The sequence below is a fragment of the Leptopilina heterotoma genome, unplaced genomic scaffold (assembly GCF_015476425.1).
Source record: "Leptopilina heterotoma isolate Lh14 unplaced genomic scaffold, ASM1547642v1 Lhet_1051, whole genome shotgun sequence".
Lineage (NCBI taxonomy): Eukaryota > Metazoa > Arthropoda > Insecta > Hymenoptera > Figitidae > Leptopilina > Leptopilina heterotoma.
The window spans coordinates 235,344-263,169 of record NW_025110820.1 but is presented as its reverse complement, the minus strand read 5'-3'; the positions used below and the strand labels follow the sequence as shown (position 1 = coordinate 263,169).

General features: G+C 28.3%; 1 protein-coding gene across 3 annotated transcripts; it reads right to left on the bottom strand.

The window, feature by feature from the left end:
* Nucleotides 1-4,452: 4,452 nt before the first annotated feature.
* LOC122501876 (protein ALP1-like) lies at nt 4,453-20,442 on the bottom strand. 3 transcript variants are annotated; one of them, XM_043611654.1, is made up of 5 exons: nt 16,449-17,691; nt 16,004-16,353; nt 15,481-15,700; nt 4,985-5,079; nt 4,453-4,754 (listed from the first exon to the last, which is right to left on the bottom strand). In XM_043611654.1, the coding sequence occupies exons 1-5, from the start codon at nt 16,769-16,771 to the stop codon at nt 4,546-4,548; spliced, it is 1,197 nt and encodes a 398-aa protein (XP_043467589.1). In that variant the 5' UTR covers nt 16,772-17,691; the 3' UTR covers nt 4,453-4,545. The 3 variants fall into 3 exon arrangements, with proteins under 3 accessions (XP_043467589.1, XP_043467580.1, XP_043467573.1); XM_043611645.1 differs by lacking the exons at nt 4,453-4,754; nt 4,985-5,079 and adding exons at nt 11,527-13,081; nt 19,921-20,442 and having other exon boundaries at nt 16,449-16,773; XM_043611638.1 differs by lacking the exons at nt 4,453-4,754; nt 4,985-5,079 and adding an exon at nt 11,527-13,081.
* Nucleotides 20,443-27,826: the final 7,384 nt, after the last annotated feature.

Below are 27,826 nucleotides of genomic sequence, written 5' to 3'. Positions count from 1 at the left end.
TCTCTGTCTCGATAAAAGCTAGCTGTTGTGCCTTTTGATAACAAGTTTTTCTTCTTCAACACTGATGCTAGGTGTTCTGCACAATCCTTCGGCAATTTTAAATCTCTAATGAGATTGCTAAGTTCTTCTTGGTTAAACGTTTGTCGAATCTTTATCTTCTGTTCATCATACGGAAGGTAATAGTCGTCCTCATCATCGGTTCTCATGTCTTTATTTTCAAAATCTAGAACATCTTCAGTTGAACTGTCAATTTCCAAGGTTTTGGGAGAAGAAGGTGAATTGCATGAAATTTCTGGTTTTTTTACAGTGGGGACATTAGCATACAATATGTTCTTTTTATTTTTGTTATTATATCCTTGCACATTGGTGTTGCAAAAATAACAATCTTTTTGATTTAATGGTTTTTCCCACAAAATTGGCTTTATAAACTTTAGTTTATCCTCTTTTTTATGATTCCAACGAGTTAACATTGTGTAACAGGAACTGCAAATTTTGTGTGGAACACAATTTTTATCCTGATTGGTTATCTCAAGATCAAAATAATCTTTGTAGATCTGTTTGATATTTTCATTTATTGATTTACGATTTTTGGGGAAATCGAATTGTCCACATATGTAACAAAATGCATCTGCATTGCTGTCGCATAAGTGTTCCGACGTTTTTACTGCAAAATTAATTTTTGAAGCCTTTGGAGTTTTATTATTGTTTTGATTTTGAGAAGCCATGATTTATGTGAAAACCTGCACGTTAGGGATCCTGTCCCGATCGCAGGTGAGTCCGCCGTCCTAGGGGTGATAACCCTCATACCTCCCCAGGCCTAAGTATGAGAGCTTTCCGAATTTGACGAGGGCAAAGTCAACTCGTCGTCGGACACACTAAGGCATCATCCTCACACCCTAACGTCCCCCTGCAGGGCAGCGCGCCTACGCTGGCTTCGTTACTTCGATAAACAGGAAGCGAATCATTCTACACATCCCCTTTCGGGGCAGTTGTCATCGCCTACTACATTTATCGAAGCAGCAGGATTAGTATTGTGATGAAACACAATAAAAGTGCAAAGCGTACAAGGCAAACAATGTATTTTTAAGGAATAAGATAGTGAAGGATAGAGGATATTAAAGTTCCTTTTTATCTCGTTGCTTAAAAATTTATTATTTAACTTTTACATCTTATTGTCACATTATTACCTCAATGAAAAAAGTTTTGTGCATTTGCCGAATTGATCTCTATGATGTAATGAGACCCAACTGTCAGTTCTTGAGAGTAGTTCATTACAAAACAAAAAATTACAGTTCCCGCTACACAACACTCTACCAAAAAATCTTTCGGAGCAGCCACACGGAAAAAATTTCTGTGCACTGTTTATCTCTATATATGTGCACCAATGGTCCTTAATTACAGTACAAATCTTACACTTTGAAAAGGGATCATATACGGCCCTTTTTAGAGACAGCAAACGCACTTCCATCGGACAACCTCTGCATCAACTGCACTGGAAGTGAGACAAGCGGTGCACGAACATTTTTTCCGTGCAGGGGGTTCAAAATGTGAAAGTCTGACTATAGATTCGTAATCAGTGACCCAAAAAACCCCTAGATATCAACTTCGAAGTAAATCCATCAATAGTTAAAAAATTCGTCCCCCATATTGAAGCCAACATTTTAAATTTTGAAAATCTAACTTCAAATTTGTAATCAGCGACCCAAAAAACCCCTAGATACCAAGTTTGAAGCAAATCTATCAATTTTTAAAAAATTCGTCCGCCATATTGGATTTGCCATTTTGAATTTTGAAAATCTAACTTCAAATTCGTCATGAGCGACCCAAAAAACCCCTAGTTACCAAGTTTGAAGTAAATCCATTAATTTAAGAAAAAATAGCCTACCTCTCAAAATCCGACATATTTTTTGACGTTAGAAAAAAATCCTGACGTGATGGAGCAAAACGGACATCGGATTCGTGTTCAGCGCGTCAAGCTGAATCCAGATGCATGCCTAAAAGCGAAACTATCCGTTAAACGGACCCCCCACCACTACTTCTTGACGGAGGGGAAATGTCAGTGGTTCTCATCACACTCTGAAGTTTATTTACATTTAGAGTTTATGATACACAATAATGAAAAAGACAGGTTACATTTGATAAAATAAGAAAAATACACAAGTGAAATTAATTAAGTGTTTTTTCATCAGTATAAAATTGAAGATGGGAAAATATATTAATATAATCAAAGTTTTTCAGTAAAAGAGTGCTCCAGCAGTGATAGTCTGCAGATAATAACAAAGACACTCATTTTCAAGAGAGTAAATAAGATAAGTCAAATTTTTTCTATTTTAATGGTAGCTTTGTTTTTTATTGTAATATTAGTGAATTAAATTAAAAATTTACATATTATTTTCAATAAATTAGGATTTTAAACAAATTTTCAAAAGTAGATTTATCTGAGTTTATCAGCTTTCCTTTTAATTTTTAAAACGCTTTTCTTTTCCAGGGTGTCTAACAAGGATTGAGAAAAAAATTCCCTGACTTTTCCATGACTTTTCCCTGACTTTTTCCCTGACCTTTTACTAATTTTATTTTTGCTTTCTTGAGACAAAAATATGATAACTGACATATTTAACAATAAATTAATATCTAATGATAGAAAAAAACGGTAATAAAAATCTTCTAATTTTTGTTAGATTAAAAAAAATTTTTATTCACAAAAAATTTTAATTTTTGTATGCATTTTTAGAAATTTCCCTGACTTTCAATGAAATTCTCTAACATTCCCTGACTTTTCCATGACTTTTCCCTGACCAAAGAAATTCCCTGACTTTTCCCTGACTTCCCTGACCGTTAGACACCCTGTTTTCTAAAGCATGGCTGCTGCACACCATCTATTAATAAGAGAACATTTTTTCATTTTTTGTTATAGTATAAATCAATCAAAAGAATATGTCTTTTTAAGGTTAACATTTTTATACTCTAATCATCTGTGGATAATAATTTCTCTGACATGTTTAAAGAGTTGTCAGCATTTATCATTATACAACAATTTTTATGTGTTTTTTAGTGTTATGTATTTTTTATTTTTCTTCTATTGCATTTGTTCATCCTCTTATTGACTATCAACTAACGAATCTACCAACTTTTTCGATTTCTTTGAATATAAAAATTAATTGTGCTCTTTTTTAGGTAACTCTGAACCCATGAATCACGTAAATTACTTTGTCAAAGAGAGGATTTCATACTTAATTTAAAAAGGACCTAAGTAAAAGGTTTGGAGGCGCTCTCAGAAATAGAGACCTCTCGACTGAAAAAAGTGTCTCGGAATATAGACACCTTTACCTTAATGAGTATTTTTTTCATTATTCCTTATTTTATTGGATAAAATAGAAATATTTAAATAAAGTAGAAAATTTTAATGTCTTTGTTATTATAATTTTGCTTTTTTTCTTTAAATATTTAATAAATTATTATTTATTTTTTATTAATTAATTTTAATATTTACTTTCAGGGATGGTAAAGTGGATAAATTAAAAGAATAGTCTAGTATAGGAGGGAAGAAATCAGAAGATTCAAATAATATTCCAAGATGTTCCACATATATTATCTTGTAGGAAATATTTTAAATTCTAGAAGCCTGCGAGCATTGTAGGCTATATACATTACAAGGGTTGCCACAGTTCAGAAAAGATTTTGGTGTCTTTTGTTTTCCTCATAAATTATGAAACTACCATACGAATTTTAATAAAAAACATTCAAAATTTTTTTCTTTTCTGACAAGAATAAATTTTTTAATATTATTCAATTATTTTAAAAGTTTTAATGCAATTATTTTAATAAATAACAAAATTATTTTGAGGAATTTTAATAAAATTCTTTTTAAAATTCAATTATTTTCATAAACAACAATATTCATCACAAGAATTCAATTATTTTTAAAAATAATAAAATTCTTTGAAGAAATTCAATTATTTAAAAAAATTGTAACGAATATTTCGTCAAGAATTCAATCTTTATGGTCATGGAAAAAGGTCAATATTCTGCCTGGAAATCAGGAAAATACAATGTCCAATTTTTGTGGCAACCCTGATTAAAATATTTTCAATTTTTTAATGACATATTCTTCAAAGAACATTTAAATACTACTTCTTGGTTTGAATACTGCTTAGATAATTTTTTAATAATTTTAACTTTAATAATTATTTATTAGTTTTATAGCCAAGTATTTAATTATACGTTAAAAATATTATTAAAGCATTAACATAAAAAAATTGTTTACCCTACAAGTTGAATATATTGTTACAAAGAAGTTTAGGTTACATAAAAATAAAACATTATTCTTTGGTCAATTACTTTATCATTTATTTCCTGTTTACGTACACAATTTTTTTTAATTGAGCAATTATAATTTAATTTTTTATATAATAACTTTTTAAATAAACTCATTCGCAGTAAATGCAACAAAAATATAATCTAAGGTTATCGAATCGATAATAATTAAATAATTAATAAATAATTAAATATTGAACAAATCGCGATTCCTATAGTAGTGATGCGACGTTATATCTCCTCGTCCTCTTCCAACAAGTTCATCATTTTTTCAAACATATTTCGAATATTTTCTGGGCGAATTTTTCGAAATGCACTAATTATTATTTTCTCGTAGCCATTTAAAGCATATTCTCCATTATTGGACAAACGCTGTACGCATTCAGGCAATTCATCACAATTTGGTGACTCTGGGCATATTTTTTGTTCTCTTAGCAGTCCTGAAATATAAAATTGTTCATAAACATTTATGTAATATATTATTTTAAAAGGCTTATAAATATGTGTTTTGATAATATTTGTCGGGGTTACCAATAAAAAAATAATTTTTAAATTTCATATGACTTATCCAGATTTTCCAAATAAAACATATTTTAAATTTACAGAGAGTTTAAAAAATCATTTAATAATTTTAAAGTCTACTATTTTAGAAATAATTTTAAATTTTCACCGTTATTTTCATTATCTGTTTCCTCTTCTCCATTATTGACATCATCAGGATGTGCAAAAGCATTTGACGATGCAAAATTGAAATTGCTTACCGTCCTGTTACAATAGAAATTTTATTAGAAATAAACTGAATATAAGGTTCGGTATATTTTTCCATTATGAAATAGACATATATTATATAATGAGACAAGAAAATGTATTTATATTACTTTCTGTGTCTAACATGACCGTCTAGGAACATCATATCAGTATAATACTCCCAGATATTTGTTTCTTCTTGGGCCTCAGAGCCACTGGGTATATATTTATTAATTTTTTTGTGCTGCTCCATATACAATTTTCTCAAGGAAGTCCATCTGGACTTTATGCTTTCAACTTAAAATTTTTTTTTATTTATAATCATTTAAAATAAATACATTTATAACAAATTTACTTCCATAATAATAAAGAAAGGAAAGAGAGTCATTTAAAAACATTATTTTTCTAACCAATGAACTCACCACTTAGACTTTCATTACAAGTGTCTTCATAAATTTCTGCAATTTTTGACCAGGCACGACTTTTTTTAAGATTATCTTTGTAATCGCCACAGTGCTTATTGTATATACAGGGATACTTCTCTACACTACGAATAATAATTAGATTTCTGTCCATTTTCCAATTTTTATTATTATATTAATATTATTTTTTAAATCAGATAGAAAAGGGTACAATTAGCAATGAAGAAATAAAATTTGACTCTCAAAAATTTGTCAAAGATAGAACCACTTGAAGTTACTCTTTTTTATATTTTGTTTCTTCTAAAAAATTGAAACAGAATAAATGAGGAGCAATTTTCGATAAATCCGTATATTCTTATTTCGATAAATTAAAATAAAAATTAATTTTTTCATTTAATCACTACAGTTAATTTTAAAATAAAAACTTTAGAATAATTTATTTCTATAATAATTATTTTATTTCGAAAAGTTTCCAAATTAAAAATTCATAGTTAATCATTTTTTTTAATTTAACTGTTATAGGTCGATTTTTTATGTCTTTTAAAATATTAAATTTATGTTTACAGTAGAGACCTCATATTATCCGGATTTTCGATTATCTGGACAAAATTCAAATATTTTTGTTTTGTTTTTATTTTAAAGTTTATAAGCATTTGATATACCATAATTTTAGAAATTTCTAAGTAAACATTTTTTAATGTTGACTTTAAGAGTTTTATTTCGTTTCAGTCTTATTTAAATACATATATGCGAATAAATACTGATTGACGAACGATTTTTTCAAAAAATTATCGATTTGTTTGTATCAGTGAGCGGTTCAAGGCTTGTCACTGCTATACCCTTTGGGACCACAGTTGGTCTGATGGTTTGTCAAACTCTGCATGTCATGGTTGGCTTTCAAAATCAGGCCGACTTAGGGTACTGGTACTTGCCAAAAATATAAGCAAATTTTGGCAACCGAAACTTTCCATGCCAAAGTTAAGTCAACTTTCAAGCACTGGTGGCAACTTGAATTTGCACACCTGTGTCGTAAATCATAAAAGAGTAATAATGATTACTATTATTATTATTAGAAATATAATGTCTGCTGGAATTTTTTCTTTTAATTTTCTACCACTTTTTCGTATGAATTTTGTACGAATCATTTTACCTGGAAAGTAAATAAATAAAATAATAATAATGATTAGTGATGTTATTCTCGATATTATAATAAGTTAGGTAGTTCAAGTTTGGGTAAAAAAATCTAATATGGCTGTTTTGCTGGAGGACAATCAATGCATTAATCAATGGAACGAAATCAGTTATTCTACAATAACTTTTTAAAAACACATTTTTTAACCAAAGTGTAATGGCAAATAATTTTTCTTTAATTATCGAAAGCTATTTTTTAAATTAATAAAATAAAAAAAATTAATTTTTATTGTTTTAAAAAATAGCTTTCGATAAGTTAAGAATAATTTGCCATTACACTTTGGTTAAAAAATGTGTTTTTAAAAAGTTATTGTAGAATAACTGATTTCGTTCCATTGATTAATGCATTGATTGTCGTAAAACATATTTATCTCATCTAACTTGAAGTGCCTAATAGATTCTCTAGTGTATTCATATCCAATCTGCGAAATGTCAAAACATTCAAAATCATAACCAACTTCAGTAGTTACTGAAAATTTTTCACTAAACTTTAATTGCAATATTTTTTTATTTAACTAAAATGGGAAGACATAATAACGAAAGAAATGACAAGGATTTAACGCTAATAATAGCTGTGAAAAGTCATCCATGTTTATATAGAAGAAATGATAAAAATAATCAAGAAAGAAATTCATCCTGGAAAAGTATCGTTAAGATGATGCATCAGAAAGGATATGGAGACAATCGTAAGACTTTAAAACATATTTTTCAGTTGCTTTAAATTAATTTTGGTTTTATTAAAGGTATAGGTTAATTTTTCAAGATAATTTTTTTCAATTTAGAAGATAATACCCATGTAGAATTTTCCCTACGTGTCCCTACCAAATCTTGAATTCTGATTAGAATCGCGCTAGAAAATCTAGTTTGGAAAAATCTGACTAGAACCTGTTTAGATTCTTGAGAGGAAATTCGGACTAGAAATATCTAGCTAGATTACGCATAAAATGATAAAATAAAAAAAATGATTAAACTCTCTTTCTTTATTGTGAAAAGTTCTGAACAAAACTAAATTTTCAAATTCCTATCATTTTTCATTATATATAATTTTTCGAATGAAATAACACAAAAACAACTATTGTAAGTATTACTAAAATCTTCACTACAACTAAAATAATTAAGAAAAATTAAATTAAGTTTAACAAAATTAAACCTTTCTTTGGAGTGCATCACAAAATTTCTGATCTGTCTATATGAAGTTCATCTGTAAAAAAGGAAATTTTTATAAAATATATATTTAAATTAATTCTTAGATTTCTTTAATAAATTTTCACATTTAGTTAAAACTATTTATTAATTTATTTGTTCCATATTCTATGTGAGGGTTAAAAATAAATTAATTATTAGCAAAATCGTGGTGGCTTTTTTGCTCCAGCAATTAGAAAAAAATAAAAAATTAATAATTATTAGTAAATAAATAATAACTAAAAAAATAGTCAAATTTTACTAATTAAATAAGTAACAAAAAATTTCAATTATTTTAACTTGACCTAAAAGTAAATTTAACTAATATATTTATTATTAAATAGCTCATTTGTAAAATATTCCTATTTGAATCAATGACTGCGGCTTCTTACTATCAAATTATTTATTTATAACTATTCAAATTTGGGGTCGTCATGTCATCATAGGTTTAATATAATAAAGCGTTAGGTTTGACGAAGTTTTAAATAGGGCTCCCCTGTGAGAAAAGTTGACCTGAAGGAGTCTTGATTATATGATTTCTGGATCTAATGATATAGGCTAACAAGAGGTTCAACTAGTATCAAATGAGTCTATAGTAGGTCTTAAATTATGACTCCGTACGCTTCAAGTACTTAATTTTTGTAGAAAACACATTTTTGAAGCGATGGACGTATTTGAGAGACTCTTTTGTCAGATTCCATAAGAAGAAACTGAAAGAACCACAGAAGAAGATAACTTTTAAATACTATGACGACTTATTATTCCTTTCGGATAATATTGTTCACTCTAATGAACAAAATGAAAGTGAGGTGCCCCAATTGGCAGAAATAAATTCTCTTACTGGTAATAACAATGATATGGAAGAAACAAATAACGGTATAATTTTTTGACAATAAAATGAAACGCGTTACAAAAATTAAGTACAATCAAAAAATTTGTATAATGTATTCTCTTTTTAGGAGTCGATTCTGTTACCTTTGATGGCATCGAAGAAACGAGTGATGGTATAATTTTTTTGTTAATAATATTAAAATGTTAAAAAATTAAATTTAAGTAAAAAGAGTATAATAATAATAAAGTAAAATAAAAAATTAATATAAGCAGGTCCTGTTACTAATCATCATTTACCAGCAGTTGTAGAAAGTGAGATAAATGACAGTAACATTTCAACAAATTTAGAAAACATTGAAATCGTCTTCGTCAAAAATGATTTCTTCAAGAATTTGAAAGATTCGAAGAATATTGATAAAGGCAATAATTTCATAAATTTTCATAGTCAAATAATAAATATATAATTTCTCAAAATTATTTTTATTTGAATTTTAGATATTGTAAATGAAATGTCATTCAATACTATGGGATCATTAACTCAAGTTATCGGACATGAAGCAAAAGAGAATATTTCTACGGATCATTTACTTGAAGAATGTGTGAATAGTAAAACTTCGAGAATGCTGGAAAATAATACTTTTAATAATTTACATGATTTGAAGAAAATTGGTGAAGGTAATAATCACAAAAATTGACTTATAGGTATAGAGAAAAGAAGTATCCAATCTTGATACCCTCACAGCAATGGATATAATGACGATATCCACTGACATCCTGGATACATTCTGTAAATATCGTTATTTCCGTTAGCCAACAGATATTCCTAAGACGTCTGTTGGATATCCTAAAATATCACGAGACTGTGATGGTGCATATATTTCTTAAAAATTATTTATATACAATTAATTAAGGTGTGGATACTGCATTCAATTTCAATAATGTGCGTTTAATCACCCAAGTTGCTGAAAATCAAGCCAATAAGAAAGCTTTTGAAGATAACTTAATTAAGGAATGTTTCATTGATGACAATTTGTTACAACTTGGGAATGATATTGAGAAGCGTAATCAAGGTAATAATTAAAAAATATTTCACAAGTAATAAAATAGTGTAATCTTATTAATGATCTGACATGAAAGGTTGACGCAAGCTTTGCTGTGAATTTCTAATTCGCGCAGATTATCAATTTCCACGCATAATATTTGTATAGTAAGCTAGTCAAAATCATGAGTATTTGTTAATGACAAAAAAATGACCGTTACTTTGCAGATTTTTCTGCACAGAAAAATACAGAAGGAAAGTTAAAATTGCACGAACGCGAAGATGAGTTACCATGTACATCAGCAACATCAACTAAGAGAATAGCAGACAATTACATGGTCAAATATTGGAGGGATAAAATGCAAGAAAGGGAAACATTAAATCAAAACTATAAATGGCGACTATGTTTCTTAAAAAAGATAAATAAACCGAAGGAACTTGAAGTAAAAGCACAATTTGATAAACTTGAAACAATTTTAAACGAAGAAGTTGATTTCTCTGAAAATGATGTTAGAACAAGCGAGGATATAAGTACTAATAATCAAGACAAAAATCAATTTAAATTCAACTTTAGAATTGAAAATGACGAAATAAATAATCAAAGTATGTGTGAAAAGATTTATGATGAAAATGAAGAAAATAGAAATTATAATGAAAATGAATATGACGAAATTGAATATGATGAAATTGGAAATAATAGAAATAGATATAATGGCGAAATAAGTAATCTCCATACAAATAAAAAATTGCGTATAGTGAGTGATGTAAAATTGAACAATAAGATTATATATAATAGAATTCCTTCATCTCTTGCGAATGTTCCTATAAAGAAAGTAAATAATCGAGATAATTCAGAAGAGTTTACACAGAAAGTAATACAGAATTCACAAAAGAGAAAGCAATTCTCTGCAAATAAAGGTAAGAAGTTCACATAGAAAATTGGATATTCAAAATTAAATTCAAGAAAAAACTTAATGGGTCATCTTGTATGATAGGTTATCGCATTCCTTCACTTTTATCTTTACTCAATTTTGCCAATTCATCCATTTATCCTTCAAGATACATCTCATTTTCCACCATTTATTCCTTCCTTTTAAATGCACATATCCTACACTTTACTCGCAATGTATTTTTTAAAAATGGATCTTCCAACATTCTTTCGTCACTTTACTACATTTTCCATGTTCCAGCTTTTCCTTCATCCCCTATTGTAAAAAAATTGTTAGTCTACTGTTTATTTATTGCCTTTTTGAAATTAATGAACGTGCTTAACAATATTTAATAGTGGATTTGATGTAAATTCTTTAAGTATAAAAAGTGTGGTGCAAGACGCCCCACCTGTGGGTCGTCTTGCATCAATAGCGACTTTTTTCAATGTTGTTGCCATGATCGAATCATTTTATAACGAGACATATATATACTTTTAAATCATAAATGAGTGATTGCTCTTTTAATTTATCATATATAACCTATTAAATAATTGATATTATAAAAGTCATTACATAAAAAAGTGGTGCAACTAGCCCCACTCTCCCCTACATAACGAGCAAAATTAATTTTTTCATGAAGCGACTTTCTAATGTATATTTATTTAAATTTATAGAAATTGTTCCGCCATTCGATAACTACACAAAAAGATATAAAAATGATTTGGAAGCAACCGAAAAATCGTTTGAAGAGACATTATCCTTATTCAAAAATTTTACGGAAGTTGCATCTCAATATTATTTGACAAAAACTAATTTCTATTCACAAAATAAAAATACAGTAAGAGCGAAAAATACTGTACACAACGTGGATTTAACAGAAATTGAAGACAATTATTTTCAAGCAAATGATCCATACGAAGAAATTTTACTCGAGACATTTAGGAAAGTTTCTCCAAATGAGAAGAGAAGAACATTTCATTTGATAATGGACACAATTGAAAATAATTATCTGGGAAATAAAGATTGAAACTTTAACCGTGCTTAGCAGTTACTCCAGATATTGGATTACAGTATCTACTTAACAGAGAAAATATGGAATTTTTTACTTTAATCGTACATTTTCAATAAAATAAATGTGTGTCGGGGTAGGCACCATATTATTCACTGCTCTCACAAATTCTTCATTTGAATAAGATTTTTGCATATGACGCATGTTGACATGATTATTATTAGTTTCATTAGTATTATTTTAACTATTATTATTAATGTATTTAAGAGTGTAATCCGTTAAATTAAAATAAATTAAAATTATTGTTATTTATTCTCGATGTGCATAAGTTGAACAGTTGTTGAATCTGTCTATCTTCTGTATTATGTACTCGCTTGCTGGGAAAAATCAATAGATTCTACACATTAACGTAGAAACAAATAAAAAATTTACGTTTATTTTGAATATCTCACTTTATATAAAAAATAGATTTAAAAAATTGGCAATATATCATCTTTGATGTATTGTTCTTTGAGATTTTGTAGTAAAAATTTGTTTATCAAAATTAATACTATTTTCCAAGACAAAAATTTCTTCTCATCCATTTTATAGGTTTTCTCTATAAAAAATTGTCTGATTTGTTATTGTAAAATTAGTAATTAAAAAAAATTCCCAGGGATGCATAAAGAATTATGTGGAGTAATGTACCAAATTTCAGAACGATTGGTCCAGTAAAATTATGGCGTACATGGACTTCAAAAACAATTTGCAGAAAAACGCTTCAACAATTGAGGATCAGATGCACAATACTTGAAGTTTTGCATTATTTTTAAACGTTAAATTGCAATTTAAAAAATTTAGCAGTAGATATTTGTAACCTTAGTTAAGCTTCTATAAAATAATCTTAAAATTGATTTGCAGCTATTGAACTATTGATAATAGATATTAAAAAGATAGTTTTATTTCAAACTTTATTCTAAATAACAAAAACAATAATATTTGATATTAAGGAATTTAAAAATACAAGTTCAATAACTTTTTTAATAAAAAGCAAAACATGACTAGTTTTTGAAACGTTTCGAGACATTGACGAAAAAATGTACATTATTTTTTTCTATTCTCTAAGTATGATGTTAAAATATCTCTGATTTTCCATCCATCTGAATCACAAGTTTCATTTTCTTTATTTTCCTCATTTCTCGAATCTTCCATATTTCGATTTTTTGAAATATTTTTCAAAATCTCTTTGTTTAAATACTTTTTTCTTTCTTCTGCGTCATTTAACTCGCTTGTTATTAAACAATTGTGTAAGCACACTGCAGCTTTGACAATATTGACAGATGTTGATAAATTAAAACCTAAAGCTTTATGAAATACACGCCACTTTCCAACAAGAACTCCAAGTGAGTCTTCAATTCTCATCCGTGTACTTGAGAGACTATAAAAATAATTGTATTACGTAAGGTAAAGATACTATAATACTTGGACACTTAAAATAGTAGCAAATTTGGCAACGATTTTTACAGGATATTATATACTGGTTTACTTGACGATATTTTTATACTTCGTTCGAATTATGATTAAAGGATTCAAATTAATTCGAAATTAATCAAAATTTTTATTTTAGTTAGATTTAAATGTGGAAATAAATAATTGCTTCTTGACCGTAATAGTTGGACATGCCATTTTTGCGGGTCCAGTAGTTGGACATGATAAGGACCAAAAGTTGGAATTAATGTTGGCTTAATGCCTGTAAAGTTTTTGTCCAACTACTGGTGCTCAATGTTAAAAAGCAGAAGAAACACTCGATTTCGATAGAAAGATAAAGGACGTAAAATTATATTCACAAACAACAGATTATATTAATTGTAATTTTAAACACCATTCATTAACATATGTGGACGTCCACATGAAAAGAGCCCATTTTGGCACTATTGGAGTTATTTATATGGGCGTATTCCTGGCAAAATTTGGAAAATTTTGAGTGGTCTTAGAACTTTTTTGGTTAAAAATTCGCTGATTTACGAAATTTCAAAGTTTAAAACGCCAAAAACCTCATTTCGAGAAAAACTGAATTAAAGATTGCGATACCAACTAATTGTTTTATCTCTGGTTCTTGTTGGAAGTTATTCAGATAAGAATTGTTTCTAGTTCAAGGCACCTTAAAGATAAAAAACTAACAGGTTTTAAATTTTTTAAATCATCCCCCCCTCTTAATTTTGAAAATACGAAAAATCGACAATGTGGGCCCTTTTCTAAAAAGGACAGTTTTTCTATTAAAAAACCATTGTTTACAAGATTTATGATGAGGTACAATTTTATTGTGTCGTTTGAAGAAAAAGAATAGATATTAAACTTTTTTAAAAATTGTTGACAGTCTCTATTATGAAAAAATTGACGCAATATCCAAATTTTCATTTCGACAGTTACGAAAAAAATACTCTAACATCAATATCTCTGGTTCTTCTGAGAAGTTATTCCAGGGTGGCCACAAGTTTCAGTTTATCAATTTCCCTGACAATTTACTGACATTAAAATTACTTTCCCTGACAAAATTCTTTTTACAGGAAAATATGAATGTTTACGAAAAATGGGTAAAATTTATTAATTTGAATAATTTCTAAAAATTACAATTATAACCCTTCCTGAATTCAATTATTTTTTACAATTTTCAACTAAACTTCATCTCTGAATCAATTAATTCAAATAATTTCCCAAAAGTTCTTCTAGAATTAAATTATTTAAATAAAAAAATTTCATTTTTTATAATAATTGTAATTATATAAATATAATAGTTTTTCAATTTTGAATAATTTACATACAATTAAAATTTGGTAAAATCTTTTAAAAATAATTGAATTTTTGAAAAATATAAATAAAAATCATCAAATTTTTTAAGAATTTTAATTTTAAACAGGACCATGATTTCTCAAAAATTTTAATAACTCCAAAAAGTAAATTTTCAGAAACTTTCATTCACATTGTTCGAAGATAATTAAATCTTAAAAAATTATTTTAAAACAATTTTAATAATTAGTTTTTAAAAATATTTTAATGTAATTTTTCGAAAATAATTGAATTTCTTAAAAAAACTTTGGTATAATTTAAAAAACTAATTAATTTTTCTTTAAATTTTAATGAAAAATTTTGAGCTTGATTGTATTCTTCAAAGTGTTAAAAATAATTCTAAAATATTATTATTTTTATATTTATTTGAATTTTTGGAAATATGTAATTGAAAATACTGATGACATTGAATTTTTAACAATTAGAAGCTAATATTTCAATTATTTTCAAAATTTGCAATTAAAAATCTTCAAAAATTGATTTTTAAAAATTGTAAATAAATACTTGAAATGTTTGGAAGAAAAGTCGAAAAAGTCGCAATTTTTTTAAATAAGTCGAAAAAATTCTCAATTTTCTTAATTTCCCTGACAAAAATTTTTTTCCTGACATTTCCCTGACTTTACTGACATGTGGTATTTTTTTTTATTCTTATCTGAATAATTCAGATAAGAATTATTTACAGTCCAGGACACCTTCAAGATGAAAAATCAAGAGGTTTTAAATTTTTTCATATCTCCATTTTTAAAATACGGATTACTTTTGCGAATGACAGACAAAATGGGGCTTTTTCATTTTTTTAAAGAACCAATGAAATCAAACAGTTGAATTATCGATAAATTAATGAAAACCGCATGATTCGACTTGTCAAAACATGTAGATTGATAATAAAAAATAAAAAAAAAGATTTTGCCCCAATTGCGATTATCTTGAAAACTAGAACCGACAATATGGGCCCTTTTCATGTGGACGTCCTCATATAAACAAGTTTACCAATAATTAAACAGTTCTTCTCTAGATGTTGTGACCAATCTTCTCGGGTATGGACGCATCATGTAAGGACGTAATTTAAATGCCTCATCTCCAATCAGAAAGTATGGAATTGATGATTGGGTCCCTGGCAAACATTCAGGTTCAGGAAGAGGAAGCCTTTTCTCTTCTAATTCTTGTGCCAATCCAGTAGCACCAAAAACACTGGCATCGTTCAAGGAGCCTAAGCAATATTATAAATAAAATTTTTTATAAGTGCTAGATTAAAACCCTATTAAAAATAATCAGAAGTTTTTATATTTGGTCATGTAAATATGAGGAAAGAATATTACAAGTGTACAAACTTTTCCTCGTGTATCTAAAAAATACACTTTTCCTCGTGAAAATATCTGGATGCTATAAAGTGTTACGCGCCATGTTAAGTAAATGTCGCGTAACACCTTATAGCATCCAGGCCCTTATTATGGTTTCGAGAAGGACAAATGATTCTCTACAATAATTGTAATAATGTCTTTAACTAACTTACCATAATCGCCAACATCAATCCACGTAAAGCGATAATGGGCATCACATATGGCCATGAGTACGAAACTGTAGTACTTTTTGTAATTGAAAAAGGCACTTCCTGAATTTGGAGGCTTGGTAATTCTGATGTGTTTACCATCTATTGATCCTAAGCAATGAGGAAAATTACACTTTTTCTCATAATCGATCGCAATTTCTTTCCAATCATCAACACTTTTTTCCGGAAGATATACAGGAGAAAGTATGTCCCAAATATCTTGGCAAACATCGCTTAAAATACCATAGACGGTTGACTTTCCGATGTAATAAAGTTTACACAAAGTTTCGATGCTATCGCCGTGTGCCAGAAAGCTGTAAATGAGATATGTTTATATTTTCTAGTGGAAATAAAAATACGATAATTACAATATTAGTCAAGTAAGCGAAATCATGAAGCTGAAACTTACTGTAAAGTTATTGCAAATCTCAATTGTGGTGGTAAAGGCTCTCTAACTGCAGAAGATCTTTCTAGTTTGGTTTTCAAAATTTCATATAGTTTATCAAATTGGGGGACACTCATCCTATACAATTTGTAAAACTCTTCATGGTCATGCATTTTAAAATAACAGAATAGAGTCGAAAATGCTCCGTAATCGTTTCTAATACATGTCTGAATGTGCGGTTTTACCCACCACCTTCGAAAATGCTTTTTTTTGTAGTTTATGTCATGCCGCAGTTTCAAAAGTCTTAAAAAAGACAATCCCACTTCAAAAAATGCTACGGCATCCATGCCTGAAAAATCTTTTTGTGATGTCACGAAAAACAAGATAATCAAACGCGCACTCAAAAATTACAAAACAATGTAAAAAAATACGAAATGGAACACAAAATACGAAAAAGAAAAGAATGAAAACAATTTCTGTTCTTGCGTAATGAGTTAAAATTTTCGGTTTCACATACTAAACAATCTCAAATTAATATATGCATATAAACAATCATTATAATTGTTTAGAGTGAATGTTACTCTTCTTTTGAAAGCATATCATTTGTTTTTTATATAATTTAAAACTGATGATTAAAACTGCCTATTAAAAAATAAGTAAATTAGAAGCGGAATTTAGTAATAAGCTTTAAAATTATTACTTCAGAACTACTTTTACTTAGTTTGGTTTTAAAAAAATAAATAATTTACTTTTCAAACTGTATCAAAATTTTCAACCCCCTCCCCATTGTGTACATTTTCAAATAAAATTTGCCCCCACACAATTACTATTACAACCCCGATCAAAAGCTCATCCTATTCTAGCAAAATGATCACATAGACAGACATGAAAAGATATCATCTTCGAAACACATTCTTTTGTGCACAAGTTTTTTAAAAAGTTTAGATGGAAATGACCTTAAAAAATTAGTCTGCAACTATTTCACTTTGGGTTTAAAAATTCTCAAAATTCAATTTTTAACAACTATGAGAGTAGCTTATGCTAAGCAAATCATACTGTTAACACTATCCATTTACTTTTTACTTAAAAATTTATAGAAATTTATATCACTTTACTATTCTTAAACAACAATTTTAAATTTATCTCTAAAGGGCTATTCAATCTTTCCTTGTTGTCCTCCTTCATAATTAATAGCATCAATACATTCCTGATTCCACCAAAAAGGTTCTATAATACGAATATTGTTTACAAAAGTCATCTAATGTTATATAGGAAAATGTATAGTGTTTTTAGGATATAATCAATGAATAATTTTTTATTAACATTAGAATATCAAGAAATAAATTAAGAATTCATTAACCCTCCGTCACACACCTAGGGAGGGATTCCCTCCGCGGTTTCAGTATTTTTTAAATAACTTTTGTCTTCCTTATTGCAAAATAAAATCAGTTTCTATACCTTTCGACGGTTCCCTCCTCAACACATTTCTAAAAAAACAATTAGTTTAAACATAATTAATCTTCATTTATGAGACTTCAAAGCTAATAAATCTCGAAAAAGTGAGGAAATTTTAAGTAAAATTCAAATTTTCAAAACATTTTTTGCTTTACTGTTGGTCGATGAAAAAATTAGATTATAAATACAATTAAAATGAATTATTTGATGATTTTTTTGCTTATTTGTTAATGTTACATTATTTTTACATGTAAAGTGGAATTCCTTCGAAGATGTGCTTCGTGTAATTAATTTTTATTTTTGAGACCGAAAATTAATTTCATTAATTTTATGATTTTGGAATAATTTACTACATATTTGTAAGTTTGTATGAAATCAAAAAAGAAAATTGTTTACTCAGGGGTTTTTTGAGGTACTTAAATACAATTTCGATGACAGATTTTCAAAAGTTTTCAAGTTTAAATTATATATTCAGGGTGTCTACCAGTCCTAGAATTTTTAGAAATGTCCTGGATCTTCAACTTTGGTTCTTGAATTTTCCATATTCTGCTTTTAAAAATTCAATAATTCAAAAGTTTGCTCAAACTTAAAAAAATGTTTTTGATCTATCGAACAATAATTATAATTTGTCAGCAAATATTTAAAAAAATGTTATTGGATTAAATGATGCATAAACTATCGAAGAATATGTATATACTATTTTGTCAGAGAAAACAATAAACTACTTTTAACAAGATAATTTCAAATTTTAAACGTATTATAGTTTATTGATAATTATTGGGGATCGAATTTTGATTGTCAGATTCAAGACAGATATTTTTGACTGTGGTAACCCCTTCTATGTGAGCGCTTCCAAACCTTTCAGATCCTTTTTGATTTGAGTCTAAGATCCTCTCTTCTACAAAGTAATTATTCTATTTTCAGATTTACCTAAAAAAAGAGCACAATTAATTCTTATATTAAAAAAATCGAAAAAGATCGAAATACGTTGGTTGACAAATCAATAGGAGGATGAATGAATGCAATAGAAGAAATTTTATTACAATAGTAGATATTGAAAATAATTGAAATTAAAAAAAATGTTGAAAATAATTAAAATTAGGACAAGAATTTTTTTACATAAAATAATTGAACTTTGGAGAAAAATTTTGTTATTTATAAAGATAATTGGGATTTTTACGAGAATTTTTTACAAATTTTGAACATAGTTGAATTTTATTTTTTTTAAATAATTGAATTTCTGCAATTATTTGTAATTTCTCTAAAATTGTATTTTTTAAGTGTTTTCAAAAAAATTTAAATTAGAAATTTTTAAATTCTATTATTTTTAAAATTGTTAATTTTATTTAAAAAAGGCAGTAAGAAGTTAGTTGCCCGCTTTAGCGCGCGACTTGTTGGTAGTTTAATTAAAATAATTGAAATTTTGCAATAAGATTTATCATTTATGAAAATAATTGAAATTCCTGAAAATAATTTTATTATTTATGAAAATAACTGGAATTCTTATAAAGAATTTTATTATTTATAAAAATATTTGAAATTCCTGAAAATAATTTTATTATTTATGAAAATAACTTGAATTCTTATAAACATTTTTATTATTTATGAAAATAATTGAAATTTTTGAAAATAATTTTATTATTTATGAAAACAACTGGAATTCTCATAAAGAATTTTACTATTTATGAAAATAATTTAAATTTTATGAAGAAATTTAAAATTTTTGTATAAAAATTGAAATAACCTCAAAAAGACATATTCTAAAAGAGTTGAAAATAAATTAAATTTAGCTCATTTTATTTAATAATTAATAATTTTTAAAATTTTGAAATAAAAAAATAAATAATATTTACTACATCAAAAAATTTCAACAACTGAACAGAAGTGAAAATAAAGATGAAAAAATAACCAAAATAGGTGTAGCAAGTGTCAAATTTAGAATTATATAATACTAAGAAAATATTAAAAGTGTAAGAATAAAAAGTTATTATTGGAAATATAGAACATAAAAGAAACGAGATAGTTTAAGTAAAATTCTCACCTTCTTCTATTGTATCTTATATATATCCAACTATATTTTTGGTTATGGCCAACGTCAATCTTTTACATCTTTTACACCTTTTACACTCTGTAATTTAATTCACTAATATAATATTACAATAATAAACAAAATTGCCATTATAATAGAAAAACACTTAACTTAACTTATTTAGTCTCTTGAAAATGAGTGTCACCATTCCTTTTTAATAATATACATATAATATGATGAAACTATCACTGGAGCACTCTTTCATTTGAAACATTGGATTATGTTAATATATTTTCACATTTTCAATTTTGTACTAATGAAAAAGACACTTAATTAATTTCACTTGTGTATTTTTCTTATTCTATCAAATGTAACCTGTCTTTTTCATTATTGTGTATCATAAACTCTAAATGTAAATAAACTTCAGAGTGTGATGAGAACCAGACATTTCCCCTCCGTCAAGAAGTAGTGGTGGGGGGTCCGTTTAACGGATAGTTTCGCTTTTAGGCATGCATCTGGATTCAGCTTCAAAATACATAGGAAATGACTAGTCTGGTCTGCCGCGCACGACACTTTTTTTTGTGGGGCTGTGTAATCTAAGTTTTCTAAATAGCAACAATAAGTATAAATAAGTGACACATGTTTGTAAGGGTTTTCGAGGCCACTGCTTACGAATATGATGTTAAATTGACAACTTGACAGTTGACAGCTGTCAACTTCTCTAAAAAGTGACCGTTTTTTATAAAAAAATTATATTTCTTATATAATATTTCTTTTGACTTTAAAAATTTTTATGAAATTTCTATTCAACTTATGACTTTTTGGTTTTCACCATCTTAAAGAGCGTTTCAAACTCTATCCGAATCAACAAAAAAGTAAAAAATGATTTTATGACACGTAATGTCCCTTTTCATAGACCAGCTCACATATGTAAATTTGGATTTTTTTCTAACCTCATTTAAAGTAAGCCAGAACTTGAAGTTGGAATATGGGGTTTTCAAAAATCAGAAAATTAGACGTTTTTCTCACATTCTAACTCAGTTACTATTTAACGAATATTTTTGAACTGTAGCTCACTTTGCGCTGAATTTATTGAGCGATTTTGACCAAAAGATTAACTGTGAAAAGCTAATTTATACTTAAGAAAATATTAAAAAGAAATTTACGATTTTAGTGAGACATTCTATGAAGTTCAGGAAGAAAATATTGTTAAGATCCGTAATGTACTGCCCAGCATGGCAGGATGCACGGAGGTCTATTTAGGAACATGTACTATTCTGTTTTTTTCAGGTTTTTAAATCTTGTGAAATAAAGTTTGTGTTACTTACTTACTTTACTTTTTAGATTAAGTTGTATATTTATGTAATTTTTAATTATTAATGCAAATCGAAATCTACTTACTGGTGGAATTATACATTCTCTCTTCATTTTCGCTGAGACCTGGTTCATACTCGGTGTCGCTTCGTTCTTTTGCCAAATATGACACACCTGGCTGTGTTTCGGAATTTGATGTGTCGTAGCTTGTGTTAATCCCAATTGCAGCCTCTAACAATTGGGAGACTTCTGTGACTTCTCTCAAAGGCATTGGAACTCTGTAAACTTCTTTATGGATTTTTTGGTCGTGACCCATGAAGTTTGCCAGGTCTTGTGTTTCATTGTCGTTGATTCCGATCATTGCACTATATGTTGCTAGATGCTTTCGAAGGAAAGTACCTCGTAGAGATTCCGGTAATTCAGCTCCGCACTCTTCGGAGAATTTCCTCATAAGAGAACAAGCTCTTAAATAGTTATTAAAGTCCTCGATTAAATTTCTCTCTATCTCTCCTGCTCTTTTCCGATTAAATATTTAAAGAAGAATCAAACAGCATTCCGATAGTTGTTTCCAGGCTTCAAATCCAAAGGATTTATTTAATGTTTCTAAGGCTTCCCTACAATTGTTCTGGAGATGAGAGTATAGTGCACCCAGTGGCGGATTAAGACAATTCGCCGCCCTAGGCAGTTATAAAATTGCCGCCCTTTTCTCACTTACTTTAAATAATTTAGGTTTTAACTTATATAGATATAATATACATGCAAAATTAAGAAGTAAGATAACATTAATCGAATCAATAAAATTTATTATATAAAACAATATCATTTATAATTTAAATCTTTTTTGGCGTTGTTTTCATACTAGATTGATAGTTCCTTATGAAGATGCTATTACACAATAGTTGAGAAAATAACTTTTAAATGTGCTTGCTCCGTGATTTTTGAAGTGCAAAAGTCTGGATTATTTTATCACAATCTATTGAACGTAAAATGTCTGCTTCTATAGTCAACATTGACAAAGAATTCAAACGAGTCTGTCCAATGGTCGATCTCAAATAATTTTTAACGCGCTTTAAACAAGAAAACGATCTCTCACTACTACAATTGGTAACAGCCATACAGAGAAATATTCTATATGCAATGTCAACATTAGGAAATACTTGATCAAGATCATTTTGTTTTAAGCATTTGAGAATTTCAATTGGCGTCAAGCGTTTCGAATTTTGTTGATCACATTCAAGGTAAGCTTTGAAATGGATCAGTTCATCATCCAATGAATTTTCTAAGTCTTTATCAAAAGCCTCCCTTAAAATCTTTGCTTTTTCCCGAAAATCAGCATTATTCAAGTTTTCAAAGTCAATGAGAATCGAGAACTTTTCATAGATTATTTCATATTTTTGACATCTTTCTTGCAAATCAGTCAACAAATTATCAAAAATGACATTGAATGTGTTTATTCTAAAGTTCTCCTTCCCGATTAACGTCACTTCTTCTGCTCTTGTTTCATCGTCATAGATTTTCCTATGTCTTACTCTGCGCACGAGTGTTTTGTACTCTTGGTTGACTGACAAATCCAGTGCTTTTTTTCAAAATAATCAAAATCTTCGCGAGCATCACCCACAGTTTTAATGAGACTTTTAAACAATTGAACCACTTCATTCAGATTAGTTTGCGTTGATTGCACTTTTTTGCTAACTGCATTGAATCTTGAAAGTAAAAAACTCCATAAACACTGCATAAAAGATGTTTCTAGTAATTCGAAACGACATCGAATCCCTTTTGCTTGACATCGTGTTACAGCTTTTTGCGAATTATCGTTTTCTATCTCGTACAAAGCTTTAAGTATCTTAGTATAATATTGCTCAAGTGTGCGAACAGCGTCATTACGAGCTGACCAACGTGTTACCGAAAGGGACTTCAAAGATATTCTCTTAGAATTTTCACAGCGAGATTGAAGAACATCCCAACGACTCGTAGATGTATATTAGCAACAACATAAAATTACATCAATGAAATTATTTAAGTAAATTATATAAAAATGCAATATAGGTGTATGTATTGTGGAGAAAAAGTTAATTCAAATCGATTTTTAATAAAGTAAGTATACAAAAGCAATAAAATTATTAAATTGCGTATATTTTTATATACTATTTACATGTTTTTTAATTTGAAGGTTATGTGGTGTTTTTTTAAATTCTTAACTAATTCTTGTTGAAGTTTACTATTAATTAAATTTACTAAATTTTGTGAAATTATTTTCAGTTTTAAATTTACGTTTTTTCTTTTTATCATTGCAGGTTTCCTTTAACTAATGACACTCTATTAAAGTCATGGTATAAAAATTTAGGTTTAGATTGTGACTATCCACCACATAAATCTTGGAGACTATGTTCTGACCATTTTACAAAAGATGGTATTAAATTGGATAACAAAAAATTAATTTCAGAAAGCATTCCAAATTTATTCAACAAAAGAATATGGAAATATTGCGCTTGTTGTGGCGTACATCAGTATCAAGCAAACTGTCCATCATTTAACACGTAAGTTTCAAAATTAAAACTCTTTTTTATTTTCAGCAATATTCGTTTATAATAAATAATATTTATCTTTCAATTATCGGAATAAAAATTTTATCTTATTACAATACTGAAAGAAAATATTATTAAATAAATAAAATATATAGGTTTCCTGAAAACGATGCGGTTCTTTTGAAAATGTGGTTAAAATCAACACGATCGAAAGAGATAATCCCATCGCAGACAAGCTTGATTTGTTCGAATCATTTTGAAAATGATTGTTATCGGAATCACGAGCGTCGAAAGGGATATTTAAAAAAAAGTGCAGTACCAACAGTTTTTGGAGAAATATCATCAAACGGTAAATAAAAGTAATTAAATTATTTTTAGAATAAGTTTCTTATTAACAAAAAAATTAATTTTTATGAGGCTCAAGTCAGCAGAGTTTTTAAAAACGAAAAAAGTAATGCAACGATTTACTTTACTTTTAATTCAAATTCATATTATTTTTGAGAAATTTTTTTTTAATAATTTTAATATAGTCTATTTATATTATATTATTGTATCATATTGTAACAATTATTATATTCTTATACAATTTCATTAATATTTGTTCACATGAAAATTAGAAATGAATGTAACATACAAAAATTTTTTTTTTTTATTTTTTGTTTTAAAGTAAAAATTAAATTATGAAAATTTATTTTAACACAATTGTAAATTTATTTTCCGGAAAATAAAAAAATGGTAAAACTGTAGGAGGGTTAAAAACGTTGCCGACTTTAGCCTCATATACTTTTTTCAGACTTACACCAAGAGAGTGAAAGACTGACACCTGACTTAGAGAATCCAATTGTGCCCGAGACGATACCTATTGCTTATGACGATGAACAGACATCTGTTCAAGAAGAAATGATGGTTGTTGAAGATGCACCTTCAATAGACTGCAATGATAATAATAATTCAAGTTGCAGAGAAGAACAGATAACAGTACAATCTACTTCTGCAGATCATAATTATGCCACTTCACCAGGGAAATTAAAAAGAAAGTTATTAGAGGTACAAGAAAGCAACAAGAGATTGAAAACTGCTCTTCGAAATAATAATCAAAAAATTGTTCGAATGAAAAAAAAAATATCCAGCTTAAAAGACATAGTAAGTGAATTAAAAAAAACTAAACCAATGTGTGAAACTGGCTTTGCATGCTTAGAATCAATAGCTAATAATGACAGTAGCAATGATGTGAGTCAATTTTTAGAACGTTATTGTAAAAATGCACCTAAAAACAGTAACAGTAGTCGTAAAACTTCCTTTAAAAGTCGACAGGGTTTGAATTCTAAAATTAAAATTTCTCGTGAGCAGTATCCTCCTTCACTTCGTTCATTCGCAATGACGCTTCATTTTTATTCCCCAAAAGCGTATAGTTTTATTCGTCGAAAATTCTGTTTTGCTTTGCCTCATCCTAGTTCTTTAAGAGCATGGTACTCAACAATCAATGGTGAACCAGGGTTCACTGTGGAAAGTTTCGATGCTCTTAAGCATAAGGTTGAGCAAGCTAGAAGTCAAGGAAAAGAAGTTTTAGTATCTCTGATGTCAGATGAAATGGGTATTAAAAAAAGTCTTCAATATTTACCAAATGGATCTGTAAGAGGTTACGTTAATGTAGGTACTGACATTCAATCAGATGACACTCTTCCTTTGGCGAAAAATGCTCTTGTGCTTCTGGTAGTTTGTCTTCATGAATCGTGGAAAATACCAATAGGGTATTTTCTAGTTAATGGAGTAACTTCTAAAACTCATTCTTCGTTAATCACTGAGGCCCTTATTAAATTACATGAAATTGGTGTTAAAGTAACTTCTATAACTTTAGACGGCCCTCAGGAACATTTTTCTACTATGAAATTACTTGGTGCTAATTTTAATATGCCTGATCCAAAACCTTTCTTTAATCATCCCATCTCTGGAGAAAAAGTGCACGTTATTTTAGATCCATGCCACATGCTGAAACTCATGAGAAATTGTTTAGGTGACATGAAAGTTTTAAAAGATAAGGACGGAAATTTAATTTGTTGGAAGTTTATAGAAGAATTAGCTAAACTACAAGAAGATGAAGGCTTAAGGGCTGCAAATAAAGTTAGAATGGCGCATATTTTGTACTTTAAAAGTAAAATGAAAGTGAATCTTGCTGCCCAAACACTTAGTAGTAGCACTGCAGATGCTATAGATTTTTGTTTTCGTGTTTTAGAAATTAAATCATTTGAAGGATCAGAAGCAACTGTAAAATTCATCAGGGTTGTTGATAGATTGTTCGATTTTTTAAACTCTCGCAGTCCTTACGGGCGTGGATTTAAAGCTCCTTTGCGGAAAAGCAATGAAACATTTTGGCGTCAATCGATTCTCGAAGACATAGAGTATCTAAAGGGTATTACGAATTTGGAAGGTACACCAATGTATAAAACCCGTAGGTACGTACCATTTGTTGGTTTCATAACAGCTGTTGAATCTGTGATATCTCTTTTTGATACTCTTGTTTCACAACCTCAATCTCAGTTATCATATTTACTCACATATAAATTCAGTCAGGACCACTTGGAGCTCTTTTTTTGTGCAATACGAAAATGTGGCGGTTGGTGCCCAAATCCAACTGCCTCGCAATTTGTGTCTGCGTATAAGAGACTCTTAGTACGCCAAGAAATTGAAGCAACCAATGGAAATGTGATCGCAATGGATTCCACAAAAGTACTTTCTGTATCTTCTAGTCGCGCTAATAAAAATGTTGACCGTTTCGATCCTGACATTTATGATGCTATGCAAAATATGAGGGTATGTAGAAAGTACGGTTTGCAGGCTATGGAAAGCCTTGATGATGACAACTTTATGAATGAGTTTGAATACAGTATTCCTACAACTTTATCAAGTTTTTCAGAAACTACGATAGGTTATATTGCTGGATGGGTGATAAGAAAACTTATTTATCAGAAACAATCAGTGATATGGTGTGAGTCTTGTCGTCAAGCTCTTCTTCAATCAGAATCTCAAAGATTGTCTGATAATAGGTTGATCGAAGCAAAAAGTAAGGGAGGGTTAATATTTCCAAGTCAGTCGGTGGTCAAAATTTGTAAGGTTACGGAAATATTTTTTCGAAATTCCCTTGCAAAATTCGATGGAATGATTGCTTCAGAAAAAAACTTTCCGGCATTGCTTTGCTCTTCTGTTTTGCAAAATGTTTTACAAACTCCATGCACATTATTTACCTCATTAAATGATCACATGTTCGACAACTCTATAGAAGAGGTCAATCATATTTATTTGCTATCGAAACAAGTTTGTAAAACGTACATTTAGTTACGTATGTTTGCAGCTACAAAGTCAGCTACGTATAAACTGACAGGAGTTAGTCGTCGACATCATATGAATCGACAAATTATTTGGGCCGGCCAATAATTGACACTGTCACGTAGAAAATTGTGATATTAGATGATTCAAAACTAACTTTAATTTGTTTAAAAAGTCACATTTTTATTACTGTTTTTGTATTATTATTTATAAATCCAAAAGTACTAGTAGAACACAAGAAAACTATTATTTTTGTTGCTTATTAATATAAAAGGTGTTAGTAGAACCAAAGAAAAATCATATATATGTCGACTACAAGTCTAAAAAGTATTAGTAGTACAATAGAAACATAATATTTATGTATGCTGTCCATAAGTCTGAAATTTATTGGAAGAAAAATTATTTAATTTAATACAGGGAAAAATTATTTTCGTTGACTAATAGTCCAAATTTTATTCGTATAAAAAATATTATGTTTTAAAGAAAAAAAATTATTTATTTATTTGAAAAAATAATTTTTTTAAAATTAGTTATAGAAAAAATATTATTTTTCAATCAGTTCTCTTTATTTTTAGCTTTTTTTAAAATGTTTGTGAAGTTTCATTATCTTTCGACATGCATGTTTGGGATTTTTGGAATAATTCTTTTCCTACACTGTAAAATTATTACTATTACTCAATCAATTAAACAAAAATTCTTTTTCACAATCAATGCTTTTCTTTCATTTTACCTAAAACATTCATTATTTGTCAAAC